Source organism: Pleurodeles waltl, chromosome 5 (assembly GCF_031143425.1).
Source record: "Pleurodeles waltl isolate 20211129_DDA chromosome 5, aPleWal1.hap1.20221129, whole genome shotgun sequence".
NCBI lineage: Eukaryota > Metazoa > Chordata > Amphibia > Caudata > Salamandridae > Pleurodeles > Pleurodeles waltl.
Window position 1 is genome coordinate 1,694,783,654 of NC_090444.1, and position 12,248 is coordinate 1,694,795,901.

General features: G+C 50.1%; 1 protein-coding gene across 1 annotated transcript in view; it reads right to left on the bottom strand.

Annotated features, from left to right (window-relative positions):
* LOC138296675 (WD repeat and coiled-coil-containing protein-like) overlaps positions 1–12,248 on the bottom strand; it is a 114,196-nt gene that overhangs the window by 27,868 nt on the left and 74,080 nt on the right. Inside the window, exon 2 of the mRNA XM_069236025.1 lies at positions 2,768–2,888. Within this exon, the coding sequence (XP_069092126.1) occupies positions 2,768–2,888 (121 nt within the window). The remainder of the gene's footprint in view (positions 1–2,767; positions 2,889–12,248) is intronic.

Here is a 12,248-nt window from a genome sequence, read left to right on the forward strand (position 1 = left end):
CTAACAAATATGTGCGGTCTAAATTATTAAAGTGGTACCATGAATTTCTGGCAGCAGACCACCCTGGCCAGAAAATAACTATAGAATAGATTATTTTTGCAGACTGGTATGAGGAACAACATTTGAGAAAAGTAAACAGGTGCTCTGTTTGTGCAAAGGCCAAAGCATTGCACAGATCTGTGGCAGGGATTCTCCAACTGCTACTCACACCTCATCATCACCGGAATATGATATCTATGAATTTTATTGTTGAGTTATCTCCATCACACATATTTAAAACAATCTTGGTAGTAGTAGATTACTTCACTAAGATTGAACTTTTCATTTCTTAGTAAAAAATACCATCAGCAGTGGAATTTGCTGGAGTTTTCATCCTCCACATCTCCTGTTTATGTGGTCTACCTGAAGTCTTTATCACCAACACAGGAACACAGTTCACATCCCTTTGCTTGGATTGAATCAATGAAAAGAATAGGTACTAAAAACTGCAAGTCTATGAGCTACCATCTACAAACTGATGGTCAGATGGAATGGTTAAACCAAGCACTTGCACAGTACCTGCACTAATTTCTGATGGACCATCCTGGTACTGATGGATTGCATTAGCTGAATTCATGGACAACAACTTCTTACATTCCTCTCTGGGAAGATCCTCATGTTTTCCTCCTCCAATGATTCCCCAGAGTGTGGCCCTGTCATATGTCCTTTCTGTCACCACTCATTTACGTAATCTGCATGCCACACAGAAAGAGGCTTACTGCCATTTGATAAAAGCAAAGACTGATTACAAATGTTTCATAGACATTGAATAAAAACAGCAGATTATGATGTGGGTAATAAGGACTCATTATCTACTGCATTTATAACCATTTCCTTAACTCTAAGCCAACCCCTTGTTTTGTGGGTCTATTCACAATTAACAGAAAAGAAGGGACGTCTACTGTACAATTAGCACTCACGGCTCATTGGCATATTCAGTCAGTGTTCAACTTGTTCAAGTCAAACCTACAAGACGATGTAGCCAAAGAACCTCCACCAGTTCTTTTTGATTGACCACCAGAGTACGAAGCTGAGTAAACTATAGATTCCTGTGTAATCTGAGACCAGTTGCAATATATTATGGCCTGGAAAGGATACGATGTATGGGAAAGATCATGTCCAAGCATCAGACTTGATAGGAAGTTCCATAAAATGCACCCTTGGGCGGGTTTCCCTAATCACTGGAGTGATCCTGCCATTTGAAAATGTTCACCACAATCAGCCAACCTCTGAAGTTTGCTACACCACTGTGACTTCTCTTAGGTGGTAGCTCTTTCCAGTGCAAGCAGTCTCCCTGCATTGACTTGGAAATTAATGACAAATTGGATCCCCTAAATGACTTCCCCTTCAACGTTTCCTTGGTCCTTAGTAACCTAGTGGGCTGCACACCAAGACTTGTGAACTATCTATCCCACTGACAATCTCAAAGTTTATCTTGGATTTGAGTGGGACTCCTGTTACAGTTTGGGTGGGTCAATTTTGGAATCCTTGTTTTTAATCTGTTTTGCTGAAACACACTCATTGGGTTTCCGGCCTGGAACAAGGGGTGTGCAGAAACTAGTGAAGATAGTAAACGTGTCATAGGCAATAGATAATTGCCTTCTGGCTAGCATTTCTGTCTCACTAGTTAGTCATGTTTAAGCAAAGCCTATATTAAACCATGAATCCCAGAAAGTTACTTGTGTGACTCCAGCGTGTCCCCTAGACAAATCTTGTCCATAGCGCTCCAACTTATTGTAATATAGCCGATGCTTAGTTTCTACCATTGGTTGTAGGTGGTGGGCATCATTAGTTTTTGGTGAAACCACAACTTATTTTTAATCATCATATTGTGATGTACAGCAGAAGAGAAAAAAGGCAGAAAAGGAAGAAAGAAGAATGAAAACCCGCAGGTGTGAGATTAAGAGGCAGAAAGGGGTGGGATGGTGGAAGACCGAACCTGCAAACTTAGGGCCTGATTCACAAAGGTAAACTTAGACCAAAAGTCTAAACTTGGACCAAAAGTGTATTTTTACTGCGAGTCAAGTTAGACTTTAGGTCTAAACTTAGACTTTTGTGCTAAGTTTACCTTTGTGAATTGGGCCCATGGTGTTCAACAGTAGGCTCTTGGGGCAAACTGTAGGTGCCAACACTTACATTTTCTGTTTCTTTCTTCTTCTTTTACAGGTTAAGCACTGAGTGTAATACCTCCTTACAGCATAGAGGTGGTAATAGTGAAATAGTTAATGCTTCTTGTGTTGTTTATAACTTTAACTGCCCTACCTACCTAAAATGATTTACATAAAGCAAAATAATAAACGGATTGCTCTAACTTGAAAGATTAATTCTTTGTGTGAATCGGGATCTGAATTCCAACCCTTCTACCATCTCAGCAGTATTCCTTGACTCCCCAACCTACTTCCTAGGAGAGCCAAGAGTGCAAATGGAATAATATGGTTATACAGTTTGAGTAGAATAATAATCATTGTTCCCTTCACTTCAGTGCTTTGAGGTAACTTTAAGGTGTTATGAAGCACTATAGTTAAGGATCTTCAGCAGTACCCTGGAACAGTATTCTGTGGTTGGAAAGCCTCCTCACTGTACCCAGGCCACCAGGTGTGAAATGCCACCAAGCGGAGCTGGTCAAGGATGAAACTGCTCACCACGTACTGAGGCTTACACACAATGTGGGAATACTTATGGTGTGTCACAGACTTTACAAGAGTGGGAGAAAGACAAGCCAATTTACCATGTTTGATTTCGATAACAGGCAGGTGGAAGAGCTCCTGAACTGTGCTCAACTGAAGTTTGCCTTCGCAGAGGAGAACAGCTCTTGTGTCTTCCGTCACAGCTCCCTCAGAAACAGGCTTCTGGAAAGGGAAACATGGGAAAATATTATTAGATGTTCATGTAGCTTCAAAGTACAACGTAATCCATAACAAGATGCTTGTTGACATTGAGAGATATAATGAATACTTGTAAACATCTGTCTGTCTAGTAGTAGAGCCAACTTCAAGATATCTCAGGGGGTGGTGCTGACCTTTAAACCCTGTCACATTACCAGAAGTAAAATCACCAGAAGGTGCATTATATGTGGCACTGAGGAAATACTGGACAGATAGGAAAGGAGTGCTTTAAAGGTTTAAGGGATTATACCAAAATTCTCAAACACACTTAGACCCCAGAACATTTTTGTTGACCGTAATTAAGGTGCTAAGTTGGGGGTGTAGCTACGGGAGCCAACATGGCGGACACGTGGTTTCGCTGCTCTGCACTGGCCCACAAAATCCTACTGATTACGGTGGCCGCAGAAGGCAATCGGCGCTGCAATGGCTAGTGTATAGCCAACGCGCCCCCCGCCGCCTGTCTGGTAGCACCCCGCATTGTTGGATGTGGTGCAGCGACGGGGCAGAGGGCGGAAGGCGATAGGGCCTACACAGCCCGAGATGTCAGGGACCTGGTGGCAGAGAGGAGGGACGGTGAGGTGTCTGGGAGTCCCCCTGATCTGACGTGGCCCATCTGAACTGGGCGTGAAACATTAAACATTGCAGGAGGCCTGGGAGGACCGGCGACGAGGAAAGCAGACCTGTTACTGCGCAGAGGAGGCCCGGCTGGGTGGTGAGGGGCTGCCTGTGAGGAGATGGCAAAGGCCTGCTGAAGTGCCGGGATTGGCAGCTCTTGAGACCAGAGGTGTGCCCCTACCCATGGAGAGTAACCCGATATATCAGGGCGACAGTGGTGAGTGCGGTGCCGTGCTCTGGGAGGCTATGAAATCCCCTGGTGGAAGGTGCGTGGCAGAGGCCAAACAAACCGGCTGCGTGGCCTACTGATATGACTACAGAGGCAGAGTAGGGCTCCGCTGCCTCACCTGGAAGGAGAGATGACATGCATGGGGTGAGAGGGTAGTGTAGGCCCTGCTAAGACCCTAGTGCCCTGCGCTACTCCACTGGGACAGGGGACCTCATGCAAGGAACGACTGAGTTCAGAGGGGTGCAGAGGATGGTGGCTCCCTTATGGGACTATGGAGGCTCACTGACAAGCAAGGGTGGCTGCCCGACTTTGGCGAGCCCCCTTTGGGGGAAGATTCGCTGAGCTACCCACCACTGCTGGGGAATAAGGCACTGGAATACTTGGCGGGCTCAAGAGGGGTGAGTGTTTAGAGACATTGAGCTGTAGCCCTCGAGTACTGCGGAAAAGGAGCCATTCCGCAGTTGCTGCGTGGGTTGGACATCCCCCAACCGATTCCCTGAGCGGGGGCGGTACATTTGAGCTGCGACCCCTGACGCTGCCTGCTGTGGGGAAACCGAAGCCCAAAGCGCAGGGACAGCAAGGACCAGCCCTCGAGGACCTGCAGGATACTCCAGCCTTGGGGATGAATGCGGATCTCATGGCCGAGGGAATGCGTGATACCCTAAATAAAATACTGGGGGCCATTGACGACTACAAGCTCACCCTGTAGCGGGACATAGGCAAAATCACTGCTGAGTTGGGTTTCCTATGCATGGACCATCAGAAACGTTCAGATAAAGTGAGGGATGTGGAGTCTTCGGTAATGGACCTACTACCATCCCATCAGGCACTGAAACTCCAGGTGTCGCACCTAGTGGACAGAGTGGACCGACTAGAGTGTAGGGCAGAAGATACTGAAGAGGGCAGTCGACGCAATAATAGCCGTATTGTCGGTTTGCCAGAGGGCATGGAAGGAAAGAACATGGTGGAATTCCTGGAGCCGTGGCTGCGAATCCTCATGGAAGTAGATGGCCTCTCACCCTTCTTTGCTCTCAAGAGGGCGCACTGAGCCCCTGCACGTCGACCCCCGACAGGTAAGCCGCCCAGGCCTGTAGTGGCAAAACTTCTTCAATATGCTGCCGAAGGCATGTGAGGCTGGACCATTTGGAGTGGAGGGGGGGTCAGGCTAGTTTGTTCCCAGACTTTACAGTGGCTGTACAGTCCAAACGCAGCACCTTTCTGGCAGTGAAAAGAGCACTTCGAGATGAGGGGATATCGTATGCCTTACTCTTCCCCTCTAGACTAAAGCTGATGGTAGATGGAACCAGACATTTCTGCCAGGAACCTGAGGAAGCATGGGCCTGGCTAGAAAAATACAAATCTAGCACAAACAGATTCCGGGTGGTGGTTGTTAGAAATGGTGTTTCTGGTTGGCTAGGTATGCACCTTAGCCAGGCAGAACCCACCCACTCTAGTCAGGGCAAGGGAGTTACACGTCCAAGATAACCCCATGCTCACCCCCTTGGTAGCTTGGCACAAGCAGTCAGGCCTATCCCAGAGGCAATGTGTAAAGCATTTGCACAACACACACAACACACATGACGCACTATCCCCACCACAAAGGAAACACAACACCAAGTTATATGAAAATATACTGTATTGTACACAACGCTATTATTAGACCAAACATCACATATCAGTAGTATCCTGCTACCTTAGCAGTTGTCAGAATGTTACACATTAGTTACTCTGCAAACTAGCAGTAGTCACATATAACACAGAGGTTACTCAATATTCTGCAACATAAGCAGTAGTCAAGAAACACGTTATTACACCAAAGCACTTGAATATCATAAACGCCCATAGTAGGAACATTATAAACCATATGGCAAGTCATAAAAACATATTAGTATGGTATGCCCATAATAGGAACATTTGCATACATATATAAAAACATCAAAAGCAGGTAGGCAATATATGTATCCAGAAAGAACTTAGAATATATATGTGGTTCCTTTAGGGAGTACCTGGTTTAATGATGAAGGCACCGCCAGTGCCTGGAAGATGAAAAATGGGGGACCCGGCGCTCCTCTGCAGCAAACGAGGGGCCTCTACTGCTCTGAGGCCGAGGAGGGCGGCACACACCACCTTTGTGCTATTAACGGGCCCCTCCAGGGGCCTGCGATTACTGGGGGTCCCCTGGGCCTCAACTGGCCCTCCTTAGGGGGGGTCCAAAATCCTCCAAAGTAGCGTTGCGGTGAAGGGGGTGCCACGCACCCCCTCTGTTTGGTGACGGGCCCCTCCTAGGGCCCGCAATTGCTTGGGGTCCCCCCCAGGCCTGCACCGGCCCTCTGAGTCGGGGTGAGTGGGCACAACACTGGCACTGGCCCACAAAGGGCCAACAGATGGTCTGCGGCTCGGGTGAGCCTTCGGTGAGACTGCCGCCCGCCCACAGATCAACAAAGAACACGCCGGGTCTCGGCAGGTGAAGGAGAGGCATCCTTCTCTCCTTCCTGCCCCTGGTGACGTTCCGGCCTGAATCAGGGCCTTCCGGTGCCCCGGGAGTGCTCTACAGGGCGGACCTCGCCCCGGGGGCACCAATAGGAGCACACTTGCTCCAGTCCCCTGAAGAAAAGTTTTCTTAGTGCCCTGGGGGCACTGTGAAGCGCGCTTCACTCGCGCTTGGGTGAAACAGCCTCCCCAGGCTGCGGCAGTGATTCCCAGCACCACGGCGCACTTTTTCAAAAGCGCTTGGACATCAAATGAAGCCCAGGTCGAGGCAGTGAATTTCCATGCCACAATCGGAAAGAGCGCTCTCCAAGGCGCTACCAATATTATAGCAGCAGTACTCTCCACAGCGCCACTCACAGATATCGGGGGATGACTGCAGATCGTGGCAGGGGTCAGGGGCCACAGCACCCTGCCCCTGGGGGACGAGAGTCCTAGGAAAGAGGCCCACAAGGGGAGGGGCCCAGCAACAGGCCAGCACAGAGGATGTGATCAGGTGGCAAGTCCCTTACAGTGACCAAGCAGGTCACAGGTCAGCACAACAGCAGCAGTCCTTGGCGGTTCCTGGTGAGTCCTTCCCTTCCTTTGTGTCCAGTTCCAAGATGATTCCACGAGTCTCCTAATTGTGGGGAAAATTCCCCTGTACTTATATTCAGTCCTTACATTGTTTTCCAATGGTAGGGAGAGGAGGTTCCAGCCAGTTACAACTGTTTCTGGGAGTGCCCCCTCACTCCAATCAATCAATCAATCAAAAAAGTGTATAGAGCACGCTACTCACCCGCTAGGGTCTCAAGGCGCTTAGGTGGGGGGGGGGGAAGTGGGGAGGTTACTGTTCGAACAGCCATGTCTTCAGTTTTTTTCTGAAGAGCAGGAGATCTTGGGTCTTGCGGAGGTTGGTGGGGAGGGAGTTACAGGCCATGGGGGCGAGTTAGGAGAAGGATCTGCCTCCTGTGGTGGTGCGTTTGATGCGGGGGACTGTGGAGAGTGCGAGGTCGGCAGATCGGAGGTGGCGGATGGGAGTGTGGAAGTTAACTCTATGGTTGAGGTAGGTTGGGCCACTGTTGTGGAGGGATTTGTGCGTATGGATGAGGATTTTGAAGGAGATCCTCTTGTCGATGGGGAGCCAGTGAAGGAATCTGAGGTGTGGTGAGATGTGTTCATGGCGAGGGAAATCCAGGATGAGGCGTGCGGCTGTGTTCTGGATTCTCTGGAGTTAGCGTTTGAGTTTGAGTGTGATGCCGGAGTATAGGACGTTACCGTAGTCTAGCCTGCTGCTGATGAGTGCGCAGGTGACGGTCTTTCTGGTCTCTAAGGGAATCCATTTGAAGGTTTTTTTCAGCGTGCGGAGAGTGTTGAAACAGGAGGAAGTGATGGCGTTGAGGTTGGTGACGTTGTCTAGGAGGGAGGAGGTGTTGTGGTCTTGGGGGTTCTCCAGGTGAAAGTTGAAATCACTGAGGAGGATGTAATCTGTGGAGATGAGTGCGTGAGGGCTGATGGTGTTGGAGATGGTGTCGCAGAAGGGGGGGCGTGGTCCTGGGGGTCTGTATATGAGTGTTCCTCTGAGGGTGGTATTATTGTTTATGTGGATTAGGAAGTGCATGTGTTCTGCGTTGTCGAGGGTGTCGTGTGTGTTGGTGGTGACCTTAATGGTGACTTTGTGCAGGATGGCAATGCCTCCTCCTGGTTTGTTTAGGCGGTCTTTGCGTTGGAGTTTGTATCCGTCAGGGGTGGCTGTGGCTGTGTCGGGCACCGATGAGTGGTTTGTCCAAGTTTCTGTGAGGAAGACGATGTCAGGTGAGTGTGATGCGATGAGGCCCCAGAGTTCTATGGCGTGTTTGTGTAGGGATCGGGTGTTGAGGAGTAGGCAGTTGAGATGGTTGTGGGGGTGTTGTTATTGTGTTGTGTGATGGTGTTCGTGTAGGTGCCTGTGGTGTTGTTGTGGGTTTTGGAGGTGTTGTATTGGAGTGTGTTCGGGTTGTGGGGTTTCTTGAGGGGGGGCCTGTTGGGGTGTGTGGGGGTTGTGTGTGAGTCTGTTGTGTTGTGGTTGTGATGTTTGGTGTGGGGGGTGCCTGGGGTGGTGTGTGGCGTGTGAGTGTTGGAGGTGTGAGAGGTGGAGCAGGAAAAGCGGCAGGCGTAACAGGTGAAGGGTCCTTGTGTTTGTGTGGGGTTGGTTTGGGTGCATGTGGGGCATGTTCCTAAGTTGAGGGAGTGGAGTGTGTTTGTGGAATAGTGTTGTCTGGGGGGTTCTCAGCAGGGGGGGTCAGGGGGACTGGCGCTGGGCTCGTTCCAGGCGCAGACGGGCACGGACGGGCACGGACAAGCGCAGACGGGCGCAGATGGGCTTGCCACCATTAAGAGGGTGGGGTGGGAGGGTGGGGCAACTTTGAGGAGGGGGGAGGGAGGGCCAATGGGTGTGTGCGGGGGGCGGGGCCGAGGGGAGGCAGCGGCAGGGAAAGCGGAGACCGTCCGGAACCAGAGAAAGTAGACACCAAGTTAGGCTGTTTGTCACTACCAGGACAGGCCACGCAACATGGCACATGTCCTGCCTTCTACATACATGGCACCCTGCCCATAGGGCTAGCTAGGGCGTACCTTAGGGGTGACTTACATGTAGTAAAAGGGTAGTTCTGGGCCTGGAAAGTTAATTTAGATGCAGGTCCCTGTGGCAGAAAACTGTGCATACAGGCCCTGCGCCAGAAGGCCTGAGACAGGTTTGAAAGTCTACTTCAGTGGGTGGCGCAAACAGCACTGCAGGCCCACTAGTAGTATTTAATTTACAGGCCCTGGGTTTAGACATACCACTGTACAAGGGACTTACAGGTAAATTAAATATGCCAATTAGGTATAAGCCAATCATACCAACTTTAGATGGGAGAGCACCTGCACTTTAGCACTGGTCAGCAGCGAGAGGTCAGAAAAAATAGGAGGAAGGAGGCAAAAAGACTGGGGATGACCCTGCATAAGGAAAAAGGTCCAACAGTGGTTGAGACTGCCCAACATCATAAAAGAAGAAGAAGATCTAGGGGTCGAGCCTGCAGAACACCAAGCCGACGCCGACCCAGTCTGAGAAAGGGAAACTGTTGGCACTCCGGGCGGCGGCCTTTCTGGCTGAGGCTGACATATTGGATGAAGAGGAGTAGAGGAGTGACCTGGACCATGATACAGATGCCCACCAGTCAGACTCTGACTCCCAAGCTGGCACACCGGAGGACTGCCCCCGAGTGATGCAACAGACCTCCGAAGATATCATTTAGACAGACTATGCTGACTCACTGAATGCTGCAGCTGAATACACATGTTGGACTTTGTCCTGGAGGGGCCGTGTAAGACTGCAAAGCGATACCTCAGTGCCGACCTCCACCCCCCTCCCCTGCAACCTAGTTGAGGCTGTCTTGTTTGCCACACATTACAGCTATTATACACAGTTTGGGTGGCCGGCCGTTGCCGGGCTGTCCTTGGGTGGGGAGTTGGGATTTTGTTTATTTGTTGAGTCCTACGTGATCTCTGGTGGAACTGAGACTGCTGCACTGTGGCACCTGGTGGGGAGGGGCGTGGATCTTCTGGGTGATTTGGTTGCCAGCGGAGTGTGAGATTCTTTTCCAAATGATTGAGCCGCTATCTGCATTCACATTGATGACCTGGAATGAGCGGGGACTGGGATCCATGGCTAAAAGGCATAAGATTTTGTTATACTTGAAAAGACGAGGGGTGCATATAGCAATGCTGCAGGCGACGCACCTCACGCAGATTGAGGCAGCTAGGAGAGGCATGGATTACATGGTTTAGGTTGCTGTATGCCTCTCCGACGGCGAGTTAAGACTGGGCAACAGGTTTCCGACATGTATGACATCCACCACGGTACTAGACAAGGGTGCCTACTCTCCCCTTTATTGTTTGCTACAGTGATGGAACCATTAGCAGAGTGGATTTAGGAAAGAGGGCAAAGAGGATAACTAGAGGAGGCGCAGAACATATTATATCATTATATGCGGATGGCTTGTTGGTCTATTTGAGAGACGGGGAGCGGGCGCCCCCCCCAGAGCGCTTCAAGCGTTATAGGACTTTGGGTGTTACTCGTGGCTACGCCTTAATAGAAGGAAGACGTGTGTGTTCCTGGTGGCCCCACCTTATACCTGCCCAGCATATGGTACGTGGGCACCCCACACATTTAAATACCTCAGTATTCAAATTGACCATGATGAGATTGATATTATTGAGGGCAACCTGGGTAAGGTCTACCGGTCCCTCCAATCATGCGTAAATTTTTGGTGCTTCCTTAAGCTACCCTTCATGGCATGAGTTTCATTGTCTAAGATGAGTATGCTTCTGAGGCTTTTGTATTTTTTTGTTAACATACCAGTAAGGATCCCGGTGACATGGTTCAGGTCTTTGGACACACTTCTTAGGGAACTAATATGGAATGCTGGGTGCCAAAGGGCCACTTTGATCCTCTTCTCCTCCTCTCAGCGGCGGGAGGACTGGAAGTCCCGGATTTTGAACTCTATTATATAGCTGCACAGCTGCAATGGCCAGCGCAATGGCATAACAATAATGGCTTGGTGGAACTGGACTGGGACCGTGGCGGATGGGGCACTGACATGTTGTTGGCTAGACTGCTTAGGCCACAGCTCAAGACTAACCGGGCTGGGGTCCTCCCGGGTGTGGCTTTTGTGGCCTGGCATAGAGCGCTTAGATGAATGGGAGTCTTGACCCCTTTTGCCCCCGTGGTCCCCCTGGTGGGGCTTCCGCTCCGCTCGGTGACCCCCCTTTCTGTTTTACACAGGGGCAAATGCTCCCCTGGACCACGGCGGGATTGACCTCAGTGTGCGACTGCTATACACAGTGCAGACTGGCATCCTTTGAGGATCTCCTGGAGCGGATTGAAGTCCCTCTGGGTCAATTTTTGAGATACAAGGCTCTGGTTTCTTCTCTGCTGGATTTGTGGACGGAGGGCATAAAGGAGCCACCCACCCATGCTGTACTTCAGACAATGCTTAAGATGGGTGGAGGCTCCCACCTGGTGACATGGCTGTACAGAGCACTGAATGGGATGGTGGGTAGGCCACTACATTCCCTTAGGGCTCGTTGGGACGCAGACCTGGGCAGGGAGCTGACGGATATTGAGTAGGATTGGGTGATTGCATATACATCCCGGGTATCCCGGAATATGCTTCTTAAACTTCCAGTTCAGTTTCACACATAGAGCATACCTCACCCTCCATAGACTTCAGACAATATATGGAGGTGAACCCCACACCTGCTTTAGATGCCGAAACCCAGATGCTGACTTTGGCCACATGACTTTGGGATGCCCCACTCTAATGGTCTAATGGAATGCGGTAATTACATGCCTTAATTTGACCATATATAAGTCTCTGGCCATTACAATGGAGGTCTGTTTGCTGGGCCTGCTAGAACACCCTCTAAACAGATGGGGAACAGATTTGTAGACCTGGCTCTGGCACAGCACAGAATAGCGATGTCTTGGAAAGCCCTCGAGGGACCCCGTCTACCCACATGGATACAGTATGTTACATGCTGGGCCAGAGCAGAAGAGGGGGCATTAATGAGGGAGGAATCCAAGGGACTCAGACGTCACCCCATAGCCCACCCCTGGTCTGGAGTAGCAGATTAATGCGAATCTCTTGATCTAACTGAAGATGCTCCTTCGGAGGCTAGTACTAAAGCAGCGAATGTCAAAGCCTAACACTGGGGAAGAAACAAGGGAGATGCACTGAAAGCTATTGACACAGCAGGGCGGGGAGATCTAGATGTGGGTCATCGGAGGTCTCACCTGCTGCTGCTGTTAAGCGCTCCAGAGTACCAGTTAGTACTGTGCAGCCATGGCTGAGGGTTGCCCCTCCCCCACTCCTACCTCAGTGCCTGCACCCACTAGCTCAGCGCTAACTGACAGTGGGTTATTGTCATTGTATAAACGAATGGGCCTATGTTACCAGGACATTGTTACATAGTTTGTAGAGATGTAGTCTATT